Source organism: Schistocerca cancellata, chromosome 11 (assembly GCF_023864275.1).
Source record: "Schistocerca cancellata isolate TAMUIC-IGC-003103 chromosome 11, iqSchCanc2.1, whole genome shotgun sequence".
In the NCBI taxonomy this organism is placed as follows: Eukaryota; Metazoa; Arthropoda; class Insecta; order Orthoptera; family Acrididae; genus Schistocerca; species Schistocerca cancellata.
The window spans coordinates 137,701,813-137,728,781 of record NC_064636.1 but is presented as its reverse complement, the minus strand read 5'-3'; the positions used below and the strand labels follow the sequence as shown (position 1 = coordinate 137,728,781).

General features: G+C 45.8%; 1 protein-coding gene across 1 annotated transcript in view; it reads left to right on the top strand.

Annotated features, from left to right (window-relative positions):
* The first annotated feature begins 2,334 nt into the window (after window positions 1–2,334).
* LOC126108345 (serine/threonine-protein phosphatase 6 regulatory ankyrin repeat subunit A-like) overlaps window positions 2,335–26,969 on the top strand; it is a 105,382-nt gene continuing 80,747 nt past the window's right edge. The window contains exons 1-2 of the mRNA XM_049913560.1: window positions 2,335–2,380; window positions 26,349–26,925. Coding sequence (XP_049769517.1) covers window positions 26,360–26,925 — 566 coding nt within the window. The 5' untranslated portion in view covers window positions 2,335–2,380; window positions 26,349–26,359. The remainder of the gene's footprint in view (window positions 2,381–26,348; window positions 26,926–26,969) is intronic.

The window sequence follows — 26,969 nt, the reverse complement described above, 5'->3', positions numbered from 1 at the left end:
TTGACCGGCGTTACCTGGTGAAACGTTGTTGTGATGCCTCGTGTAAGGAGGAGAAATGCGTATCCTCGCGCTTCCGACTTTGATAAAGGGCGGATTGTAGCCTATCGCGATTGCGGTTTATCGTATCGCGACATGGCTGCTCGCGTTGGTCGTCATCCAATGACTGTTAGCAGAATATTAAATCGGTGGGTTCAGGAGGGTAATACGGAACGCCGTGCTGGATCCCGACGGCCTCGTATCACTAGCAGTCGAGATGACAGGCATCTTATCCGCGTGGCTGTAACGGATCGTGCAGCCACGTCTCGATCCCTGAGTCAACAGATGGGGACGTTTGCAAGACGACAACCGTCTGCAAGAACAGTTCGACGACGTTTGCAGCAGCACAGACTATCAGCTCGGAGACCGTGGCTGCGGTAACCCTTGTCGCTGCATCAAATACAGGAGCGCCTGCGGTGATGTACTCAACGACGAACCTGGGTGCACGAATGCCAAAAAGTCATTTTTCTTTCGGATGAATCCTGGTTCTGTTTACAGCATCATTATGGTCGCATCCGTGTTTTGCGACATCGCGGTGAACGCACACTGGAAGCGTGTATTCGTCATCGCCATATTGGCGTATCACCTGGCGTGATGGTATGGGGTTCCACTGGTCACACGTCTCGGTCACCTCGTGCTCGCAGTGGACGTTACATTTCAGATGTGTTACGACCCGTGGCTCTACCCTTCATTCGATTCCCGCGAAACCCTACATTTCAGCAGGTTAATGCACGACCGCATGTTGCAGGTCCTGTACGGGCCTTTCTGGATAAGGAAAGTCCTGGCCAGCACATTCTTCAGATCTCTCACCAATTGAAAACGTCTGGTGGCCGAGCAACTGGCTCGTCACAATACGTGACTCACTATTCTTGATTAACTGTGGTATCGTGTTGAAGCTGCATGGGCAGCTGTACCTGTACACGCCATCCAAGCTCTGTTTGAGTCAATGCCTAGGCGTATCAAGGCCGTTATTACGGCCATAGGTGGTTGCTGTGGGTACTGACTTCTCAGGATCTATGCACCCAAATTGCGTGAGAGCGTAATCACATGTCAGTTCTAGTATAATATATTTGTCCAATGAGTACCCGTTTATCATCTGCATTTCTTCTTGGAGTAGCAATTTTAATGGCCAGTACCGTTTTTTATCATCATGTAACAAGACATTAAAAACCTTATTAACATTAAAAAACTACACTACTAATTTTCAGGTTTTAATTTTCTTCTCAGAGGTTTCCTGTGGACTAGCTGGAATTTTTTCGGAGAAATCTAGCTAGAATGGCTTCTTGCAGCAATGGCAAACAGAAGAAGTCTTTCTCTTCTTTTTTGGGTGGCAGATGGAGCGTGTTTTGCGTTTCTCCAACCGTTGTACCACTACTGCTACCTCCGGTTCTGGTAGGCGCAAAACGAATCGACCCACAAAGTTCGCGGGCTATGCGGTAATGGTTGACTCGCTCTTTATTGTGCCGTGAGCAACGAGTTTGCAGGATTCATCAAAAAATCAAAGCGGCTCATCTGAGTATAGTTTCTGTAGGAATTGTGAAGGACAAACGCGTTCACACCACTTACGCCCAACACGCGGAAAAGTATTATCGTCTGCCATCGCTGGAAGATGCTTCGGTCACCTCCGACATTTGTTTCAATGCAGGACCTTTAGCTAAAGATGGGTCTCTACAATTGTGTTTACCACTTCGATAACTGTCATCATTTAAGGATGTCCCAGGTGGCGAAACAAATTCGTCTGCGCTGTTCCTCTAGCGAAATATATCTTCCCTTTCAATTTCGTTGTGACTATTTAATCAAACACGATAAAACAGTATTCTCAAAGTGAAGGAGCGTAACACGGACAGCAGAGGGAGACTCGGCCACTGAATCCGTAGCGCAGAGTCCACAGGGGTGGCCTCGGAGAGCGCTGGCACGAAAGCAGCAGCGGTGGTGTAGCTTCAGGTCAGACTGCAGAGAACAGCCCCACCCGTAGGCATCAGCAGCAGAGTGGCAGCAAACGCTGGGACGTTACGGCGTAGCTGTCAAAATGGCGCTGAGAGGGGCTGAGCGGACGTACAGGGAGTTGGTTTATTCGGAATGCAGTGTTCTGTCGCGGGAAGCGTGGAGGCTGCTCCGTTCTTGGAGAGAGAGAGAGAGAGAGAGAGAGAGAGAGAGAGAGAGAGAGAGAATAGTGCACGAGGCGCGGACGTGACGGCTCGCTGCGTCAGCTGCTGGTGTTGAGGTGGGGGGGGGGGTCACGTGACGTCGCAGCCGCCGCCCCTCCTCTTCTAGAACAGTCTGTTGCGAGGCGGCGCTCAGTCGCTTTCCTACAGCAGGGCAGGCGTGTTCGTGGACGCAACAGGTAGGACTAGTTACGTAAACATCGGTAAACTAACGGTCAATTATTAGCGTCTGCACTATCGTCATTATCGGGTCGTTTATAATGAAATCTTCTTCTATAGACGCGCGAATGTTTTCGGATGTTGTTTTACTGGATTCCTAATATTCACGGTACACTCCTGAAATTGTCGTTCGGGAAGAACCCCACTTGATCGCTACCTCGGAGATGCTTTGTCCCGTGGCTAGTCCGCCGACTGTCACACCACGTTCCAACTTACTTGACTGTTGTTAACCTGCCGTTGTAGCAGCAGTAACCGATGTGAGGCTAAGCGCAAATTGACTTCCTTTTTTTTTCACTACAGTCACTAATTTTTTAAGAGTTATCGACAGCCATATTGCGCGTCAGAAAACTTTATCAACTCTCACAAAGACTGCCAATTCTGTTGGAATTTTGGTTGAATCCCCATAACGCATCGGTATTTTTGACACTGAGCGTCTGGAATGGAAACTTGCCAAAGCATTTTATTCCTTCTCTTGATCTGAGCATGATTTAAATTAATGACGAGCGTTCTTTCAGGTGGAATGATAGGAACATGCCAGATGCTGCTTACTCACATACGGCTTGCTAAACTCACAATGTGCAGTTTGCGAATAAAATAGTTCTTACTGAGAAAAGTAAAAAAAAATTGATCTGTCGCACAACACAATGGTCAGTGCATTGTCAGCAGTTGAGCAAAATGCGCACGAAAGTAATGCGGGAGGTAGCCATTTGTGCCTTGTGAGCGATAGTTCGAAAAACATTGTCATGAAAGTAGAACTGCCTTTGTCAGCAATACATTTCAACAAATTAAATATATTTAATTACCACACTCTTTCAGGAAACTCCTACTTTCGTAATAACACCGACATTTTTTTAAAATTTGTGTAGCCTGTTGCATAATTAGTTTATTAATGCTGATACTAAGTGTACAACAATTGAAATCGTTTCTCTCAACATGGCGAGCCAATTAAAACATGATTATTTGTGACTGTTTTTCGACTGTTTCTAGCTTACAATGGAAATGTGGTGTCCACCTGTACATAGTGTAATGTCTCGTATTACATCAATATCCGAATAACGATACTGGATCTTGCGTACTACATTCCTTTGGACGATTTTTTCCAGATGCACAAAGGGGTCATATCTGTGGAAATTCCACGTTTTCGGCTTTTTGCAACAGATCGTAGAGATACGTCAGCATAAGAGGCAACAAGTAGATAACCGTCTTTTACTTTCCTGCCTTGCCTCTAAATCACGTGATTTTATAATATTCCTTACTTTCTTAATCACCACCTTCACGATGAATCATCGTCTGTCCGTTCTTCCGATCTGAAAACATTGTGGAGGCAGAAAATATAATCAGAATTGCTAATGGCCCACCACTATTGAACTGTGCATTGTTCTTGACGAAAGAATAAACAAAACGAAAGAACTGTACAGATATATGTAACTGAAAACTATTATGTACTAACGAAAATAGATGGAGCGCTTAAACGGCGAAAAACGAAACATAACTCAGTGGCAGTAAAAGACAGTATACAGCAAGGCCGTATTTTTCGGATGGGCAGTACTTTCACTGGCCATATGCGCCATGCCAAGTGAACATACGGCAGGACTGCCTCCCCGCCCCATCCCTGCCTCAGTGCTCGCGCGGCGCGAGAAACTGTGCCGCAACCAGAGCGCCGCGCGACCTGGCGCAGACGCGCGTCGCGTCCCAGTCGCGTCGCGTCGCAGTTTGAGCGGTCCCATTTGAACCTGTGGAGTTACGAAAACGCGCGCTGCACTGGGTCGCGCTATACGCGTCTTAATTTGCGTCCAGCTTAACAACTGCGCCACACTTGTGTTATATAGGCGTTGCCGACCGCAGCGCCATATTCTGCATGTTTATATCTGTGTCTGAATACGTATACCTATACCAGTTTCTTTGGCGCGTATCAATAGTTTTGAAGAACACCGTCAATAGTGTGTCGGCTATCGATGCTTAAGTAACACTAAGTAGTGGCCTTCCTCTGTTGCGGGGGCGTGAGGCCGTGGGGCGGCACGCGGGGGCAGCGGCTGTGGCCGGCCCGCCTCCCCCACTTCCGCCCCCGCCGCCCACACAGCTGCAGGGCGGCGCGCCTCCCACGCTGGCCTTCTGCCCTAGTGTGAACCACTGCAGACGTGACCGCGTGCGTGGATTACGTCACCCGGTCGCGACTCACGTGAGATGGCCATTCTGTGCCGCCACAGAGGCGAGCACAACTTTTCCGCTACTGGAGACCTGCCAGTTCAGCAGTGCGGAAGTACACTTCTCGGCGAATTGCTCTGACGAATTCTTCCGAAAAAGTCTGCCGAGTAATGTGTGTCACGTCGCCAGAAGACGGCGTACAAGTGTTGCCGGAACATCGCTCCGAGGCGAACGCATTACTCTGGGACTTCCACGTCGAGAAGCCGTGAGAGTCTGTTCCTTACTTTCTGTCGCCCAGTGTTATTCAGCCAACGTGTGAAGTACCTTTCCGGCCCGCTAGATGGCGCTGCCATTGGTCAAACGGATATCAATTGCGTTTTTTTAAATAGGAACACTCATTTTTTATTACATATTCGTGTAGTACGTAGAGAAATTTGAATGTTTTAGTTGGACCACTTTTTCCGCTTTCTGATTCATGGCGCTATAATGGTCACAAACGTATAAGTGGTATCACGTAACATTCCGCCAGTGCGGACGGTATTTGCTTCGTGATACATTACCCGTGTTAAAAAGGACCGTTTACCAATTGCGGAAAAGGTCGATATCGTGTTGATGTATGGCTATTGTGATCAAAATGCCCAACGGGCGTGTCTTAAGTATGCTGCACGGTATCCTGGACGACATCATCCAAGTGTCCCGACCGTTCGCCGGATAATTACGTTATTTAAGGAAACAGGAAGTTTTGAGCCACATGTGAAACGTCAACCACAACCAGCAACAAATGATGATGCCCGAGTTGGTGTTTTAGCTGCTGTCGCGGCAAATCCGCACGTCACTAGCAAATTGCGCGGGAATCGGGAATCGGCAATCTCAAAAACGTCGGTGTTGAGAATGTTACATCAACATTGATTGCACCCGTACCATATTTCTGCGCACCGGGAATTGCATGGCGACGACTTTGAACGTCATGTACAGTTCTGCCACTGGGCACAAGAGAAATTACGGGACGTTGACAGATTTTTGGCACGCGTTCTACTTAGCGTCATTCACCGACAGCGGTAACGTAAACCGGCATAGTATGCACTACTGGGCAACGGAAAATCCACGATGGCTGCTACAAGTGGAACATGAGCTACCTTGGCGGGTTAATGTACGGTGCGGCATTATGGGAGGAAGGATAATTGGCCCCCATTTTATCGATGTTAATCTAAATGGTGCAATGTATGCTGATTTCCTACGTGATATTCTACCGATGTTACTATGTTTCACTGCATGACAGAATGGCGATGTACTTCCAACACGATGGATGTCCGGCACATAGCTCGGCGTGCGGTTGAAGCGGTATTGAATAGCATATTTCATGACACTTGGATTGGTCGTCGAAGCACCATACCGTGGCCCGCACGTTCACCGGATCTGACGTCCCCGGATTTATTTCTGTTGGGAAAGTTGAAGGATATTTCCTATCGTGATCCACCGACAACGCCTGACAACATGCGTCAGCGTGCGGTCAATACATGTGCGAACATTACGGAAGGCGAAATACTCACTGTTGAGAGGAATGTCGTTACACGTATTGCCAAATGCATTGAGGTTGACGGACATGATTTTGAGCATTAATTGCATTCATGTAGTATTTACAGGTAATCACACTGTACCAGCATGCATTCTCAGAAATAAGTTCACAAAGGTAGATGTATCACATTAGAACAACCGAAATAAAATGTTCAAACGTACATACGTTCTGTATTTTAATTTGTGGCTATTACAGCGCCATCTATCACAGAGCGAGAAAAGTGGTACAACTGAAACATTCATATCTCTTTACGTACTACACGAATATGTAATAAGAATGGGGGTTCCTATTTAAAAAAAAAAAAGGCAGTAGATATCCGTTTGACCTATGGCTAGGCTAGACGAGTTTCGTTTTTTTTTGTGGTTTTTTCCTTTGTCACTTATTTCGTGAGATATTTGGCCCGGTCTCGATCAATGTCTGTCTGTCTGTCTGTCTGTCTGTCTGTGTGTGTGTGTGTGTGTGTGTGTGTGTGTCGCAAACACAGTTACCTTTTAATTATTTTCCTTAGTTATGCTTCGCATTTTCGTAATACATGCAACGTAATTCGTGGAATTTGGGTCTAAGAATGTAGGCGCCGTCTGACCTACGTCATGCACACCTTAGGCCGTAAAATGGTGCGTAATGTGCCGCTGAGGTGTCGAAATCTTTCTTAAAGCTGAAGATACCGTCGTGTTGTATTTACAGTCTAGTCTAAACGTGCTCGGAGCTGCAGACACGGAATGTCGGCTATCCGGTGACACAGTGACTCCGCAAAGTGTTCGTCTAATACGTGATCGTATGTTTAAGGGTGTATAGAGGGCCGAAAACTGGCGGATTGAAACGAAGCAGGTACAAGCACGTCCTTATTGATCAGTGAAAATGAGTATGCTATAAAGAAACACAGGTTGCTATGCGAATAAACACGTTTGAGTATTCAGAAGTACAGATAGGCAATGTAAGACGCAAAATCAGTATTCGTCTGCAGTACTGTAGATCACACTTTGAACATAGAATGTTGTTAGTAGGGCCTCCTTTCCTCCTATAATCGCTGGCATTATTGCTTGGAGTGGATTTCACCAGAGATTCTGTTGCTTGCACTGTAATTTTACGGCATTCCTCCTTGAGAGCGGTCTGTCGACCGTTTCTATTGGATGTCTGACGTGATGTTTTTGTCGAGCAAACGCCACAAATTGTCGATAGGATTAGTGTCTGGGGTGTCTGCATCCAGTGGGGCCTGTTATACAACAGCCACAGGTAGAGCAGTACGTTTTGAATTAATGTCTTGTGTGAAAATATAATACCCATATGATTCACAGTACTGTTTTTAGGGTATTTATGGTACATCTTGTGGTCCATAATGCCATCAATGAGCACCTTCATACATGTACTGAAACCATGTGTAACTGGGGCCGTTACATTTCTCTGTTCAAATTCAGAATTCTTTTTTCTCCACGCTGTTACGCGCCCTTTACACGTAAACAGCTCACATCCATTCTCGTCAGTAAATACAACCTTCCTGCAGAAATCAAACGCACCCGATTTACGTTCCCTTTGAAGTGCAACTCGCTTTCTTCTATTCACTTTACTGACGTACGGTTTTCTGCGGGCTGTTCGTGCAGAAACAGGCCTTCCTGTACGCACACGAAAACCAGTAGCGAGGTGTGCGGCGCTCAGTTTCGAATTTTTGATGACTTCTCGAAGTAGCTGTCGTTTCTCCATCTCTGACAGAACTGCAGCACGACCGCTTCGCGATTTGTTTTCGTACTTTCTGCTCCGATTGAACCTGTGTATAATACTCGTAACTGTACTGCTGTGTGTACCGGCGGTTTCTCCAAAACATTTTCCTCGTCGAAACAACCTGAGGCACGTATGTCTTCGTTTATAGTTTCGCAGCGCTCTCGACCTGTATGGCGTGAGTATGGCTGAACGGCTCCCAGACCGGAGGGGCGGCTGTTCGCTGGGCTGCAGGGAACACGGACGAGCGCGGGAGGCCGTGTGTCGGCCCAGTGGGGGGGGGGGGGACTCGTTTGGCGGTCTTACGTAGCGTGCGTTTGGTCGCAAATGGAGGTGAAGACCGGTTTATTGCCAAGTGTAGAAATCAACCGATGTAAGGAAATAGTTACTATTCGTTTCGCAGCAATATTTGTATGGCTGTGTTATAGTCTATGCGCCACGGTCGGTCGAATAGTTTGTGGAGTGACTGTACTTGTGGTCGCAACACGTTCCACGAACGACGGCCTGTTCTCCGAACTGTGGTACCTTTGTTTACAAAAAGATGTTGCAACTTTTGCCGGTAGCAATACCTCAAATTCAGTTTAAAGAGCGGCGAAGTGCATTCTATTTTAATTACCAATATGTGCTCAGTTTACTCTGAAAACAAGTTGCTCTAGTGACCCGAAAAGGCGGCAACGTGTATCTCACACCGTTACTCGGGCTATGCAGGCAGAATAGATCCAGCTTGCTACTAAATGGCCGAATAGAAATGAAAGAAAATTAAGAGTTCGCTCAGAAATGCTCAGTTACGAAACAAATGTTACTCCTGTTTAGAACTGAAACCGTGAAAGAAAGTACAGCCGAAGAAATAGGTGGCATACTTCGGACTTGGTCTTCTTCTCAATAAAATGGCCTCGTGTTTAATGTACGGAGCCCTGGAATGCTGCCGATGTGATACTGTCGTAATTGCCGACGGATGGTACCACGGAGGACATTAGTATCAACTACAATACCATGCTCAACACGATGTTTCGGCTCTTATGCAGTTTATAGTGTCCATGCGCTGATCACGAGAAAAGTGCCTATTTTTGAAGGGAACGCGTATTTCTGAAGATATAAGCATATATATGCACGGAATACCAAAAAAGTACTTATTTTCATATGGATGCAAAAAAAAGATAATTAACTGTCTGATTTGACCAACTTGCCAATATGCTGCAGCATATTTCTTCACAGTCTTTACCCACAGGTAAAGCTTACAGTTTCATACATCCTAACCATGATAGCTATACTTGGCTTTGCATATTGTTGCATATGGTATATGTCCCTGTTGCTCACAGTTATATATCTTGATCAGTGCGCCCAACAACCTATATTTTTCTGTTTTGGCTGTCTGTTTTGAAGTGTCATATATCACTGTGTGTGCCAAAATGGCGAGAAATTTTCGAGATGTGACTTTGTAATGGAAGATTTATACCATGTTACGGAGAACACCCAAAGTCTATACAATGGGGTAGGCAACAAGGTCTTTTGAAGAACGATGTGGTGTGTGAAAATTGGATTTGTGTTGGATGCACAGGAGAAAACTACAGGGACAAATGGCGAAATTTGGCGCTGCTCCGTTGGCAGGGCCTGCAGAATGAAATGTTCAGTCAGGAAAATGTCATTTTTTGCTGGCAGTCATTCGGACATTTGTAAAATTTTGCGACTGTCTTAGATGTGGGCTTTCGAACTCAATAAGCAAAAGTTTTTAATGAGGGAGCTCAAAATTGGCAGTGATCAGACTGTGGTCGATTGGTGCCAATTTTGTAGCGATATCTGCCATGAATATTTCGTAATTGAGCCAATAGTTTTGGGCGGCCCTGGCCATACTGTTGAAACAGACGAGAGCTGCTTCTTCAGGAGAAAGTAAAGGTCATAGTGTGCGGCAGCAATGGGTCAACGTTGAGGCAAAGCAAAGCTTTATGGTTGGTGTGCCACGTCGTGATGCAACCCGTTTGCTGCAACAGTATGTTTTGCCCGGAACCACAGTAGTTTCCGATTTGTGGCAAGCTTACACCACCATAGGTAACATGGGCTTAGAATCATCTGTCAATCTTTCGCTTTATTTTGTCGATCCCTTAACAAACGATACCACAAATCACGTGGAGTCAGTGTGGCAAAAAGCTAAAGAAGAAAAAAATAAAAGGCGTTTCGGAACTCACCGTGCTCTGCTGAGTAAGTACCTGGCGGAATTTCTCTGGCGTCAACGTTTTGGGGAAAATCCATTCCACAGTCTCATTGAGCGTGTTCGAAAAATCTATCGCAATGCCGCAAATTAACTTGAGGTAGCTGTTTTTATCTAATCTGTGATTCGAGCTTTAATGTATACCTGTGCAAAATAAACAAATACAATTTTTTGAGAATTTTGTTATTAATTACATCTTTTTTGCAAAAAAAAATGGTTTTGAAATTCCGTGCATACATGTGCAATACATCATTTCTGATAAAAAAAAATTTTTTGAGACAGTTAATTGATATATGATTGTAACACACAATTTTTTAAATAAAAAATGTTTTGGTATTCCGTGCATATATGTGCAGATACGCGTTTCCTCGAAAAATAGGTACTTTGCTCGTGATCAGCGCATGTACCCCCTAAACTGCAGAAGTGCCGATTTTTCTTCATAATACTACCCGTTTATGCCTGTTCCGCTCGCGAATGGCGAGTGGGTAAGGTGGTGGTCTGTAAGCGTCTGTATTGGCTGCAGTTTCCGGATTTCGTGCTCGCGCTCATTTCGCTGCAAGCCCGCAAGTCTGGAGGAGGCGCGCTGGCGCCGCGAAGCAGCAGTCTGGCCGCAGGAAGCGGGCGTCCGTGTCCGCGCACCGCGGGTCAGGTAACTGCGTGTCGGCAGCACTCCCCATCACAGTATTAATTCGGTACCACTTCCCGTTTAGATTTGGTTGTTGCACGAGACATGTGTTGCAATAGAGCAATTAACGAATTACGATTGCGCGGATGAGAGTATACTGTTGGATTCACAATGGTAGATTCCGTACGCTTCATATCTTCGAGAGCGATGTTTCTCACTGGTGCGGAAAACACCGGGCCATAAAAAAATGTGTACGCCACATGAAGTTTTCAGGTGGAAGAATGTTTCCTTCAGCTTGAAAGATGTGATTGTTCGTATGTTGGCATAGTTTGACAACACAAATTGTATCGTTTTTCGTTCCGGTTATAAAAGTGGTTCGTCGACTGTCAGTCAGTCTGTCCTCTCCTCTCCTTTCCCGTCCTGCGCTTCATTAGTGCTGCTCCCTCGCCACTGAGTTCACGACGCTCCCAGTGAAGTCCCCCAGTCACCAGGAGGAGCTGCCGTCTCAGCAGTCGGGCAGAGACAGCAGTGTGCGGTCGTACACGGGGCTCCCCGGTAGAGATGGGCTGAGGTGACGGGCGCCAGCCGAGAGACTCGGCCGGGAATCGAACGCGGCTACGCCGACCGCGAGAGCACGGGCTGGTGCGCGCTGCTCGCTGCTGGTCCCTGCGCTGCGCCCCCCCCCCCCCCCCCCCCCTGCTGCACGTACTCACCCTCCCGGGATCCTTCAGTTCGTTACTCGTGTAGCGATGTCTGGACGAACGCCGGACATTTGCCACGCCTGCCCCTTCGCCAGGTAGCGACCCCTCAGGTAAGGGACGCCTTTCCTCGTACTTCTGTCCGCTTTCAAACCGCCGTCTCCACATCTTACTCGATTCAACCAGTACGTAAGGGACCTTCTTCTTCGACATCTTGGCCAAATACAGAGCTTCTTTTCCGAAATCGAAATATTTATAACTTTTGGGAAACGAAAGCAATACCGACGCTTATGGTAGTATGCAATTGGTTCTGCCAAGTATAAATACAGATTCCTCTGTCTGTACGGTAGCTTCCTTTCACGCTTGCTGATTGCTATAGAAACAGTGCGTCGCCATGGGAGCAACAAGAAAGGAACGACGTAATGTAAGGTCAGTATTGCCTCACGTGTTCCAATATTTCTACGGAAATACTACTACACACGTAGTAACTAAAGCTGTAACAAACTTCCCGCAGTTCAGCTGCCTATCTATCTCCTCAACGCAATTTTGGGCCAGGAACTTGAGAAGGATGTGAAACGAATGCGCCGCTGTCGGGCAGCAGTTGGGACCCCGCGGCTGCGCGCCCTGTACACGCCGCAGTCACGTCTCGCCGCCCGTCGCCAGCTCAGCGTTACACTGCGTGGCGCGCGGCGGACTCCTGGGAAACTTCCCTGACGTAGCCGCTGCCAAGAACGGACGACATGTCCGCTCAGCGGTCTCGAATGGCGATTTGGTAACTGGCATTTCTGTCCGGTAACACCTCGACACGTGTACATCAGTATACTCTAACAGGAGAACATGTAATACACAGCCTTTACGTGATGAAATCGCGCAGTTTTTTATAACTTGCTGAAACACTTCATTACAGTGCCAAGTACAGCTTTTCTCTGGCGAGATCTCTGGTCCAGGCGTAAAAGAACCTCCCCTCATGTCCTCCCAGTTGATCGTTTTGTGCGGCAATCCGCAGTCTCGAACACCGTGTGGTTGGTGGCAGCTGCAAAAGCTAAGCTCGGAGGTTTGCCAGCACTAACTGATACTTGCAGAGGTAACGCTCTCGTATGCCGCCATGACATTTTGCGCCATTACATTACAGCAAGTCGAACAGACAAGTGCGACTTTTTCACGAATGTTTTTTGTTCGCACGTAATTTCAAACGCAAACCCGCCACATCCGACACAGCTTGTTCAGGAAGGTGAGAGTAAACGCCGTCCACTCCTGTGTTTCCTCTCTGTTAAGCCAGCCGAGCTGACTGCCACTTGGCAGAGACGATTACAGGTTCGTGCCATTGAGGAACGAGACCTGTCGTAAAGCCGCCACAGAGCAGCCGTTTCGACCCCCTCGGCACGGCTGGAAACCCGCAGCGCTGGCCGCGCCACGAGGGAACCGACCCAGAATTCAGAGCGCTGTCAGCAGCGGGCAGCAGGCGCTCCGAGCCACCGCTACATAGGGATCCGTTACAGTACTCAGCTGCATAGTTGTTTGCAAGGTTTTAATTCGAGTTAAAAGTACTTGTGGAAGGAAATCCAAATCCTTTAACTATACCTTCTAACACGAAGATATTATCGAACACGGCAGCCCTATTCCGTCTTCGTGTGTGATGTTACACAGAAATTTTTATATGGAAGAAAAGGGAGAGGTAAATATTACATCCTTCCCCTCGAAGTGCAATGCGGCTGTCGAGAATTGCGGTAAGCTTTCTTGCCCGGGCGAGGGGGGGGGGGATTGAAAGTGCTGGGAGGAGGGGGGGGGGCGTGACGCCAGAGCCGCGTCCGGTTCTGGAACAGCGGCTGGATCATGGGGGCGGAATGAGTGGAGACGGACGGCGCTGGAGACTGACGCTGTAAGTTGTTCGAAGTCAGTGGGCGGGGCTGCCGCCATCTTGGATCCCACAAAACGTTAGCAGACGTTCACAATTGCTTCTTGTTCGTCATTTCTGTCTTGTACACGCGATATTTATTTTGTGCAGTAAATGTTACACTGTTTTAGTGAACGACACATCATAAGAAACGCAACTTCAAACGTTTTTTGGTCTTAAATGCGTATTCGATACAGTAATACGACACGAAAATATTACGCTTCTGGCCGCAGTACTGTAATTCCTTTTTGTTTATACACTTCGAATAACCGAGAAGACAAGTATGTGCTCTGAAAAGCGTGCTTTTGTAATCCATTTCTATTCACTTTCATTGTGTTTGTGTCGATAATTGATAAAACCACAACTCCAAAAGCAATGATTGATAGTTTAGACTCACCGATTTGTATTCGTTGCATTTTCAAGTCAAATGCAAATTTTAAATGTTCGCGTTTGGAAGAAACTTACCTTATTTCCTTTGGTGTCCCATAGATGTATGCAAGGACGATTTAAACAAGCCAGCTGTCTTGTCAACAGAGTGAAAGATTCGTTAAATTGCGAAGGCAGTGAACGGAATTCAAGATTGTCAGGCCCATTGTAATTTACACATCTGCTTTGTTCTTAAATTGTACGTAGTAAGTGACATTCAGTGTGGCGAATAACAGCAATTTACAGGGTAACACGACAGCACAGTGCTTAATGTAATGACCTAAGTAGCCTGGACTTAGTTAGGGAACTTTGCTGTAACAAATATCCAACCCTTTAAATACTTACAATTCAACCACTGTAACAGGTGTTCCACACATTTCACTGAATATTCAATTAACTACTTGTAGTTACATTACTTTAGTATTAAACTATCGCATTTAAAACATTGGTCTCCATTTCCAGGATATTTCCTGCCAGGACTTTCCAGTTACTTGGGAATAAGCAAACACTGAAGACCAAGTGCATTGCTCACTTCCACAGAGCTGTTCGCGTTGGATTGACAGGAAGTCTAAAGTCAAATCACGGAAATAAAACCATACTGTAAAACTTTACAGTTCATCAGAATTTCAGGTATGTATAAGGAAATAGCACTTAAATAAGTCCACTTACGAATGAAATGTGATTTGTTTAGACTTTAGACTACAATCAGAACGATGCAAGCCGGCATTTTTCCTCTTATTTTTACCTCTCCACAGCAGAGCACGTTTTGTGTGTGTGTGGTGTGTGTATGTGTGTGTGTGTGCGTGTGTGAGCGCGCGCAGCAGCAAGGAACGTACCTCTGTTGTGGACACAGATTTTTGTAAGACGCGAAATTATTAACCTGCCACAATAGGTTTTAAAATGTTTTAATGCGTATCTATTTCAGATGATGGTTTCCAGCCTGAGATCAGTTTGAAACTGTAATGTTTGGAAGATACAGGTTGGCTGGTTGGTTTGCGGGAGGGACCAGACGAGGTCATCGCTCCCATCGGATTTGCGGAGGAAGGGGAACGAAGTCGGCCGCGCCCTTTCAAAGGAACCGTCCCGACATTTGCCTGAAGCGATTTAGGGGAATGGCGGAAAACCTCAATCAGGATGGCCGTGCGCGGGTTTGAACCGTAGTCCTTCCGAATACGAGAACATACAGGGCGTCCGGAAGTGCGCAGCTTAATACACTATTTCTCTCTTCTGAAGCATAACAAACAGTCGTTGAAACGTGGACAATGAAAGAAACGTAAACTCAATGCTTGAAGAAACTGGCGTCCAAATTCTCTATTTACCCTTCGATTTAATAACTGAGTAAAACATTTTTGCCAGCGACGAAAAGTTTCACAAACAGTGATGAAAACATAGCACAAATGTAGGTTACGGTATATTTATAACAGTCTTCAATCGTAGAGAATACTGTCGTTTTCAGATGACACTTTTCCCTTGCACACAGAAGCACTTACTCAGAATTTCTCTTGCACAGATGGTAACCGTAGCTTCCACACGTTAAGTCGCTTTCTGTGGTCTTTATCTCTGGCTCTCTGCTTAATTGCGTTCTTGAAGCGTGTGTAGCATCTGGCTTTCTCCTAGTTGGTTCTTCATTTGGAACAGGAGTAACTTAAATAACCTCTAGCTTCTTTCCGGGTGTGCCTCTTACAGCGTAAATGATGGGCAAATGCAGTCCTTTCAAGTCCGCGAATCGTACTTCAAAAGTTACAATCCTAATTCGCGCGTCTGCAGTTGTCTGCCGTTCGTTGCGCCGAGGCACACCCACGCTGGACGTTGTGTAAGAGCTGACCGCAGCCACGGCAAGCAGACTGCACAACACACGCCTCCCGTCCCTGGCGTTTGGTCTGCAGCACCCACTCCTTTTTCCGGGTTTTCTTCTTCCGTGTGTCAAGTTGTCATTCCTGGCAGCAAATTTTTCTTCACTTTCTCCTTTGTGATTCAAGTATAACTCTTACTTGAGGCTTACTGGTCGGTAAATCTGCGAATGCAAACCTGGAGGAATACACCTCTTTGCGTGCTGCCGTCTAAGCTCTTTCGGTGTTCGTTTCGTGTTGCATTAGGAAGTCCCAGCTGAGAGAAGCCTGTAGTCGTGTGACAGAGACGGTGGGCTGTGGTGTCGCAGCCTGTATTCCTTTCCTTACCGGCTCCACCGGTGCCTCCAAACTCTCTCTCAGCACGGCGTCCGCAGGCGCGCCTGCTCTCCCTTCGTTTCTGTTGTGTATCACTCAGCTGCACCACCGAACGTGCTAACGTGTGCGCCAGGTTTGCCTTTGGGGAAAGCGTTAAATGGCAAGACACAACATCCCGTCAATTGTATTGTGACGCCCACCTTGCGAATATACCGTTCACTTCTTCGACGACTGTGGCAAATATCCAGGTAAGCTCTCATTTTAATTAAAATTCAGAACAAAACGTCTATTTCAGAATCGGTAACGGGAGATTCATTTTCTCATTCACTTCTTCTGTTGTAGGACCGCAATTTTCCTAACAATTTCGAGAGTGAAATTTTTCTGAATGGTTCACACACACATTCCTCTCACAGCTGTAGTTACTCGCTGAGGTTCGTGGACCAAGTTGGCAAACTCACTTTTCACAAACTCCGGGATGCTTCTTCGGGATGCGCTCTACCAGAGCTTGTAGCGTATTTGGAGTGTTACCTGTGTGGATTGTTTCTTCGTTGTCCTCCATTTCTTTTTCATTTGCATTCTCTCCAACTTGTATTTAATCCGACTCGTAATCTCGTAACGCTCATAATTTTTCGACTGCTGAAAAGTTAAGCGTGAATTTCTGCCTCGCCGAGGCAAATCTATCTTAGAAGAAACACGTTTGGTTTATTGTGACAAACTGCTGCTATTAATGGTCAGTTATAAATCAGCTACGAAAATGAAAGTAAACAATTACATGTTCAAAAAGGCATTGCAAAACTTAGATTTTAGGTTGCCGAATGAAATTAAGAACTAATTGGAGTTGTCACATGTGATGCCAAGACTGTGCAAAATACGTCCTTGAGCACAAGTTACGTTTTTGTCGTTCTTATTCGAACATTGTCCAATCGGAAGGCAGGGTAATATGTTACGTTAAAATGTGTCTTTAAGAACCGTAGTTCAAGGTCGTTAAAACTCCTTCATTAACTGATAATTTCAGAACATTGACCAACCATCGTCAGATCTAAAATGCAGAAAATAGCATAAGAGGTGAGGAATAACATACACATTTTATGTTTAAACTTCCATTGTTTCATACGTACAAAAAAAAAAAAAGCTGCTTAATTATGTCAGGCATGAGGCATTAGACATCGTCAGGATTGGTTGTGCTGAATCGCTGACTTGTTAAAACGTTATTTTAACGCCGTTCTGCTCATTCTTCGTCAGACGTAGCGGTAGCGAGTGCGTATGCGTACCGTCACAAGTCGAGTACTGACGTAGCCAAAAGTCGGTCGCGTCGGTTACACAATGTACGACGTCAGCCACGCAGGTCTCCCGTAGTCACAGTGTCTGAGCGCAGTGTGACGTCAGTGGTGACCACAACGCAGTGCGTGTGTGGACCTAAAGGCCTGGCCACACAGAATCCGTCAGCGGCCAGGGAGGTTAGTCAGCTGTTACAGGGTGGAAGGGGCCGAACCGCATTATTAAGCTTGCGTGCGTAGCGCGATTGTCTTGGCGTTAAGACGGTTTGGAATCTTCACGCGGGACACGTTATCTCTGTGCGAGGAAATGAGTAGCTCGCACTAGCGATACGAAATGGCACCAAGAAGACGAGACGTTGAGTGTACGACATTAATAGCGAGAGAGAAAGCTTAGAAGAAGAGCATCGTCTGTGTATTGATCTAGAGTCTTGACGAAGATAGGTTCTTCAAATATTTTTGCACGTCGCGAGGATGTTTCGAGGAAATGCATCGCCTGATAAAAAGGTAGCACCGAGAAGTGCACAGTGAACTGAAGAAAGCCAATTGATACAAGGCACAGACTAGCCATTTGTTTGAGGTAAGTTTTACCATTTGTGACCTCTTTGTGCTTGAAACAAAAGTCATATAATTTATTCCATTTCAGTTTTGCTGTATGATATGAAATGTTCGGCGGAAGAAAGTGCTGTCCCACTACGTAGTTACGAGTGGAGTGATTAATTTATCTGCAGTGTTTACGAATACAGTAAACGATAGTAACGTCTGGTTCCGTATGTTCCGCTAGAGAGAACTTTCTACTTAACAAATTGCTTTGTTTCATTGTATTCGAAACATTGTCATTGAATTTAAACAAACATATCTTTGGTCGTTAACTTATCTATTCGTTGTATCGGCATAATTTATTTTAATCTTTTCAATATACTCGACTACAGGCGACAGTCACCAGACTGTAGCTTTTTCTTCTCGGTTAGGACGTTCGACAGTCTCAGAAATTGTGAAACAAGTGAGCCCGGCAATATGGACTGTTCTACAACCCAAGTATTTACCGACTCCTACAACAGAGATGTGGAAGAAATCTGAAGAAGGATTTCTAGAACTTTGGGGGTTTCCGAACTGCCTCGGAAGCATAGGCGGACAGCGTATCAGGTTAAAATGCCCGAAGGATAGTGGATCCCAGTTCTTCTGTTACAAACAATTCTTTTTCGCTGGTTCTCCTGGCGATCGTTGATCCATACTACGGGTTTACAGTAGTTGATATTGGAAATTATGGACGTCACAGTAACAACACTATTTCAGAGAATTCAGCTTTCTGTCAAGAGTATATCGAGGGCAAAAGTATTCTACCACCAAATCAGGATCGCGTGTATCGTACAAAAAGTTGTTTTGTCTCACCTCCTCTATAATTCTTTCCGTGTCCACGATGCGTGCAGCATGAGCTGCGAGACAAAACCCGCCTCACGCCGCTGCTTCCAGTGTGACCGCAGAGCAGCTGAGGGCGCAGGCAGCCGCTCCGGCTTGCGGCGAGTCTGTGACCTGTGGCGACCCGAGCCGCGCTCTGAGGGACCGCCGCCATACGACAGTGCGGCTCGAGGCCGCAGGCCGCGTTCTGTCTGGCGGCGCATCGCTGGCAACGCCGCACACGCCTCGCCTCGGGTGCAGCGTAGTAGAGGTGGGCCAGACGGTTACTCTGGAGCAACCGTTACCACAGTTCCAGTTACTCTTTGATAACCGTTATGTTTAACGGTTATTAATAACTGCCAAGTTATTTTTCGCTAGCGAATACCGAATACTCAGAGGGGCTACAGTTAAATAATGACATAGTGGGAATCCTTCAGTTTAGTTATCAGTATAACTGCTAGTAGCGTGAAATGGCAGGAATGTCGTGTGAATCGTGTCATAACCTTAGCTTATTAACTCCGGGTACATTTTAGTCGATGTTAGAACGATTATTAGTGTTTCATATTATATGTTTGTAGGTTATCGGTCGCTATTAGAAATATTATCTTCGCAGCTGCAACAGAAAGTACGTGTAACTTCGCCACAGCACTGTTCAAGTAAAATGTTAACAACGCGCGTTTTTAAGTATGAAGTAATATGTAAACTGAGTACTGTAGGTTAAATTCGAAGCTTAATTTCCTGTGCTGCTCACTTAATAGAATAAGTGTACAGCCTTGTAATACAACAAAAAATATACGCAATGTGACAGATTCGTTTACTCCTGTCATGTAAAAGATAGTCCTATTGGGGAAAGTGTGAGTGCGCTAATCCAAGTTTTATGTGAGATTTCGAAACTGCTCGATTTCTCCAGCTACAACATCTTTATAACATATGAAGACACGCAGATCGAAAGCGTTGACAGTGTTACATTTCTTGCACTACAACTCGATAATAAATTCAGTTTGGAAGGGCATACCACATTTTTTCACTCTATTATTTCATAAGGGAGCATATTCTGCGGTAACTCATCAAAAGTAGCAAAAGGTTTTAGCATGTAAAAGCGTGTAATAAAAATCGTTTGTGGTATAAATTCCAGAACATCATGTAGGAACCTGTTCAAGGCACTTTGTATTCTAACCACTGGTTCCTAGTATAATTATTCCTTAATGAAATGTGTTATAAGTATTTCCAACCAATAGCTCAATACTTAATATCAGTACTATAAATAGGAACAGTAATCTACATAAAGACCTAAAATCACTTACCTCGGTCCAAAAATGGTACAATATTCAGGAACATGCATTTCCAATAAACTGCCAGCAAGCCAGCAACCATTAAAAACTCGGTTTCAGATAAAGCACGGTTTACAGTGTGTTTGAAAGACTTTTCGATACGGAAGTGTCTGATTCCACCCGTCTGCTTTGGCCCAGGACGTCGTCAATATGCCGGAAAGGCTATTTTAAGTGTGTCTATGACGTCACTACATACACATGGCAACAAACACGAAGATACATATAAATAATACAATAATATCTCCCACCAAAAATACAATCAAACCAACGGGACAACTGCGGGAAGTTGGGGGTTTTAGGGTGAGGACAAGCTAGTAAAAAAAACACACCATGATCCCAAAACACAAAATCATGAACACAAATAAAAAAAATACAGCATTCCGCTACACCAACAAATATCAGCAGGAATCTGACACTTCCCTTGAACAATATAGGTGAACCGTAGGTGACAATACCAAAACACCAATACCCACAACTAAAAGTACGAAAATTGGAATCGGACATTTCCCTTGACCTACATTGGTCAACCTCAGATGACGATACCAAAACATCAACACCTACAACTATGAAAATGGGAATCAGTCATTTCTGGTGACTTATATAGGTCCACCACAACTACTGATGCCAAAAAGCCAACACCTACAACTGCGAAAAATAAAACCACAATCCCAAAAATCCACAAATCAAACATCCCTACATAAATTAAATCACATTCAGTACTCCATAAATACACAAAACATGACAACTAAAAAAAAAAAAGAAATTAATTACCACCAGCAAATTCTGGCACCGCCCCCCCCCCCCCCCCGCCCACACACACAAAAACCAAGTCATAAACACCGTGCCGTAATGACATTCACACACAACACCCTTACGTCGAAGCAGACGGGTGAATCGGACGCTTCCATTGACCCCCTCCTTCTACTCTGTAGATGAATATCGTAACAGAGACTGATAGACCAGCTTAGGTAAAAATTCTGCTATATTTCAGTTTTGACAGCACTTGGTTGCAACAGTTCAAGATAGGGTATTCTGTGTATGATAAATTTATTCTGACAGTGTATCAATTCTGTAAATATTAGTAGTTACTGTAATATATTCACATATTTTGGCAATCTCCTGACAAATGATGAGGATAATAATGATTATATTCAACTGTATTATGTTATACTTTCTGACATGTTATTTGTCATTCGCGATGGCCAGCGGCTATTTCCGAAGAAGTACGTAACGTAAATACTTGTTAGCTCCAGTAACTATCGTCTCTGAAATGTCACCGGGGTCTAAGACTGGAGTCACTGTGCCAGGAATACAGGCACACAGTTATTTCCCATTACCAACTTCCAGGTTACCTGTAGTGGTAGCCCGATAACTGCCAGAGAGCGAGAACTGTGAGCCAATAACGACAACTACCAGAGGAAAATACCGATCTCTGACAGTTATTTCCATAGTCGATCGAATTCCTTATGGTAACTCTCCGTGTACTACCGGTGCAAACTAAATTAACACCTAAGGCGGTGGCTCAAGGGATCGACTGTGCTTGTTGATGCCTGTACTGCAGCTCCTATCAGCCGCCTCTCTGACATTAACGTTATTTGTTTGTGCTAAAAGTAACGAAGGCCCACGAAATAGTACACAGTTCTTATCAATAGATGGCGCGCAGTCTCACAGTTATTCCCGTGGCCTATAGAATGCCTTCCAAATGGTCTACCCTCTCCTTAGTTCCTAGCCAGATCTCCGATGAGTTGATGGGAAAGCGCAGTACGATCTTCGGTCAACAGATGGCGCGATGCACTGTTGACACTAGACAGTTATTGAAATAACTGCCAGAATCAGAGGAACGGTTATCGCAGTAACCGTTACTTGTATCAGTTACGTTATTTTCTGCCACCTCTATGCAGTGAAAGGCAACCGAGCCGTGGCTCTGTAGGAACACAAAGGACTGCAACGTAACCAACTCCCTACCAGGTCTGCCTTACAAGGAGTGCGAGAAACTGGCCGGTTTCCACAATCTGTAGTAACCAATTCACCGAAGCTGTTTGTAAATTTGTACAAAACAAGGACGCTATAAAAAAGGAAATCAATACGGTCACAGTGGAAAGCAGTGCAATATTTTAAGATACAGGAAAAGTACGAGTGCTATCGACAAAGTACATTACGTTTTGGAATAAAAAATAAATAATGTATTGGAAATTTTTTTTATTATATACATACGAAAGCCACACTGAAATACTACTTTTCTACATAGTTGCCATTTAAATTAAGGCACTTATCGTAGCGATGGACGAGCTCGGAATTTCCTTCGTCGTAAAATTCGGCCGCCTGCGCCTTCAACCACGTGGTCACCTCTTCTCGAAGCTGTGCGTCGTCATCAAAACGCTGCGTAGCCAACCACTTCTTCATTACTGGGAATAAGTGGAAGTCGCTCGGTGCCAGGTTGGGACTGTACGGCGGATGAGGAAACAACTCCCACTTAATAGATTCGAGAACTTCACGAGTGGCATTCGCCGTGTGGGCCCAGGCGTTGTCGTGAATCGGCAAGATCTTTGAGCCCAACTTTCCCCTGCGCTTGTTTTGTATCGCTCTTCTCAGGTTGTGGAGAGTTTGGCAATACCTTTGATAGTTTATTGTAGTGCCTCTTTCCAGGAAATCCACAAAAATCACACCTTCTTCTGTCCTAAAAGAACAGGTAACCACGTGGTTGAAGGCGCAGGCGGCCGAATTTTACGACGAAGGAATTTCCGAGCTCGTCCATCGCTACGATAAGTGCCTTAATTTAAATAGCAACTATGTAGAAAAGTAGTATTTCAGTGTGGCTTTCATCTGTATATAATAAAAAAATTTCCAATACTTTATTTATTTTTAATTCCAAAACGTAATGTACTTTGTGGATAGCCCTCGTATATGCAATACTACTGATAAAAAATTTTAATCCACAACATTGAGTATTAAAGCAAGTATTAACGTAACCTGAAGTTCAGATGCCAGTTACAATCTGAGTTGTAAATGGCTTCAATCAGAAGCGAGTAAACAGATGGATAAAGCCTCATGGCTAAAATTGAGACATTATACGATGCATTTATGACGGTTACCACTTCATGAATGTAATCATACTACATCACACCTAGGTATTTGCTATAAATTATACACCAAAACCGAGACATACATTGCGTGTCAAAACTCTAGTCAACTGATAAACTTTAAGCATTTTCTGTTGGTCATACAGAGGACGAACGCGTGTGTATAACCCAAATGAGTCTCAAGGTCCAGGTGTTGAGTCCACAGTACTTACATGTCGAGTTTCAGTGGTCCACACACAAACGAACAGCTCGAGTTGGGTGGTGTTGTGAGCTGAGGTGCAGCAGCCGTGTGCTTTGTATGCGGCTGACGTCACGAAGCCCGACACACGTCGCCCCCTGCCAGCCAGTGATGGGATGGCGAGGTGCGGCGACTCGAGCGCACCGAGAATATCTCGAGCCTCTAGTTCTCGAGCAGTTCTCGAGAAGCTCACGAGAAACGGCTCGGCGGCGTGCGCCGCTGCGCGCCAGTTGGCTGCGACAACATTCGCCGCGCCGCTGTTTTATGAATTGAATGCCGCCGCTAGACTTCGTTTCTTTGGCAACGTGTAGATATACAAACCAAATTAGAAGAGACAAATTCAACACACAACGGTTACGACTCTAGATCACTTTTTACCAAAATATGCGTAGCTGTTGACACAAGAATAATTGTGCTGTACACCAATTAGCGCAAGGAACATTAAAATTGTGAAGTAAAAAGTTTCTAACGTGAAAATGTGCTTATGTCTTGCGATTTTATAGTGCGATCTGCAGCCCGCGACCAAGTGAGAGGAAACGCAAACATTCGAATAATTAAGTGGCCACTTGTTCAGGCAAAAAAGATGATGATGTGTTTCATAACTTACAATTGAGAGTCCACTGGGAGTGCCTTAAAGTAAAAGGCGAAAAGCGACAAATAAAATAAACCACACAAAGAAAATGGCGTTTGTTATTTACAAAACGAATATTTCTGTGCTTGCTGCAGGTGATGGCCACGTTAACAAACTACTTGTTAATAATTTCGTTTTGCCTTAAAACATTTTATTTGCAACGTTTAGTATTTATAATTACCTATAATATCACCAGATTGCCAATTACTCTTTCCAGCATCGCTAAAATTGTCTTCACAGGCAGGCTGTATACGCTGTAATAAGTCGATTTCTTTTACCGAAAGATTTTACATCCCTGATCGAATCTTTGTGTCAAACACCTTGGGACAAAGTACCAAATACACTACTGGTTATTAAAAGTGCTAGGCCAAGAAGAAATGCAGATGATAAATGGATATTCATTGGACAAATATACGAGGGCGGTTCAGAAAGTAACCTTCGATCGGTCACAGTGCGGGTTGTGGGGGGAGTAGCGACGCCATCTGTGCGTTCACGCACTCAACAGGTCAGTCGGCATCAAGCCGTGGTCGAGTGAACGTCGTACCTGCGCTAGTTTAGTTTTTGTGGCAGTTTGAAATGTGTGCTGCAATAGAAAACCCCGCCAAATGTGAAGTGCGTGCTGTCATAAGGTTTTTTACAGCCAAAGGATATTCTGCAGTAGCTATTCATCGTGAGCTTTGTGCCGTGTACGGACCAAGAGTTATGAGTGAAGGAGTTGTCCGTGAATGGGTACGTTTATTTAAAAGTGGACGAGAAAACGTTCATGATAAGAGAGGAGTGGTAGACCATCATTGGTGACTGACGAACTCGTTCAGACAGTTGATGCAAAAGTTCGTGAAAATCGACGTTTCTCAATGTCGGAGTTGTCTACTGGTTTTCCACAGATTTCTAAGACTCTCTTGTACGAGATAGTGACAGCAAGATTGGGTTACCGTAAGTTCTGTGCACGATGGGTGCGCAAAATTCTTACCGACCACCACAAAACTCAAAGAATGGCCTCTGCATTAGACTTTCTGTCACGTTATGAGGACGAAGGAGAACCATTGTTAAACAGAATCGTGACCGGTGACGAAACCTGGATTAAGTACGTGAACCCTGAGACAAAAGAACAATCAAAGATGTGGGCACATTCAAATTCGCCTACCAAACCGAGAAAAGCCTCACAAGATTTTTCTGCCAGAAAATTGATGGCAACGGTGTTTTGGGATGCCAAAGGGGGTGTTGTTGGTTGAATTCATGGAACGTGGTACGACCATTAATCGAGACGTGTACTGTGAAACAATAATAAGTTACGACGGGCTATACAGAACAAACGCCGTGGTATGCTGACTTCCGGTATCGTTTTTTTGCACGATAACGCCCGTCCTCACTCTGCTCGCAGAACAACGGCCCTTCTTGAGTCCTTCAAGTGGGACGTTATCAACCATCCACCTTACAGCCCAGACCTGGCGCCAAGTGATTATCACCTGTTCATGCATTTGAAGAAATGGCTCGGGTCACAGCGGTTTGATGACGACGAAGAGCTCAAAGATGCGGTCACAGGCTGGCTCCAGGCACAAGCGGGTGATTTTTATGCAGAAGGAATTTCAAAGCTTGTGAAGAGATACGATAAGTGCCTCAATCGCTATGGAGACTATGTAGAAAAATAGTGCAAAGATGTAGTTGTAAGACGTATATATTAAAATATTTTTATTTAACTTGGTGTATTTTTTTAAATCAACCGGAGGTTACTTTCTGGAAGGCCCTCGTATTATGCTAGAACTGACATGTGAGTATATTTTCACGCAGTTTGGGTGCATAGATCCTGAGAGATCGGTACCCAGAACAACCACCTCTGGCCGTAGTAGCGGCCTCAATACGCCTGGACATTGAGTCAAACAGAGCTTGGATGGCGTGTACAGGTACAGCTGCCCATGCAGCTTCAATACGATACCACAGTTCATCAAGAGTAGTGACCGGCGTATTGTGACGAGCCAGTTGGTCGGCCACCATCGACCAGACGTTTTCAGTTGGTGAGAGATCTGGAGAATGTGCTGGCCAGGGCAGCAGTCGAACATTTTCTGTATCCAGAAAGGCCCGTACAGGACCTGCAACATGCGGTCGTGCATTATCCTGCTGAAATGTGGGATTTCCCAGGGATCAAATGAAGGGTAGGGCCACGGGTCGTAACACATCTGAAATGCAACGTCCACTGTCCAAAGTGCCGTCAAAGCGAACAAGAGGTGGCAGAGACGTGTAACCAATGGCACCCCAAACCGTCACGCCGGGTGATACGCCAGTATGGCGATGACGAATACACGTTTTCAATGTCCGTTCACCGCGATGTCGCCAAACACTGATGCGACCATCACGATGCTGTAAACAGAACCTGGATTCATCCGTAAAAATGAGCTGTTCACCAGTGGCAGGTATCTCGGTGTCGTAATTGACACGCACGGACAGGTTTCGTGAACTGTCGACCGACGCAGGTACACTCGTCGACGGTGCTGCGTAACGATAAAGAGCTGCCCCGTAACGCCGTGTTTCAGAATCGACTACGATGGCGGCCGGCAACGAAGCTCAGCAAAGCACACCGGTGTACCTGGGCGCCCTGCTGGATGACGGGGAGGGCGCCACCGTGACTCTGGTGGCGGGGCAGACGCGGCTGGTGGTGCACAGGGCGGTCCTCGTGGCCGGGAGCCCCGTGTTCGCGGCAATGTTCCGCCACGACACGGCGGAGTCGCGCGGCGGCCTTGTCGACGTCGCAGACGTGGAGGGGCCGGTGCTGAGGGAGCTGCTGACGTACCTGTACACCCTCCGTGCCCCGCAGCTGGCGAGCCTGGCCCCGCGTCTGCTCGCCGCCGCCGACAAGTACGGCGTGGCGAGCCTGAAGGCGCAGTGTGAGCAGCAGCTGGCCGCTGGGCTGACGGTGGACAACGCGGCGGCCACAGCTGTTCTCGCGGTGCGACACTGCTGCCCCGGCCTCCGGCAGACGGCCGTCTCCTACATAAAGGGCCACACACACCGAGTGATGGCGACGCAGGGCTGGGCTGACGCAGTGCGCACCCAGCCAGAAGACGTCGTCGAACTCGGCAAGATGCTGGCGGAGACGCCACCGGAATCCAGGTGAGCACGAGGTGATCACTGTTGATCAACTGTGTGTGAAACTT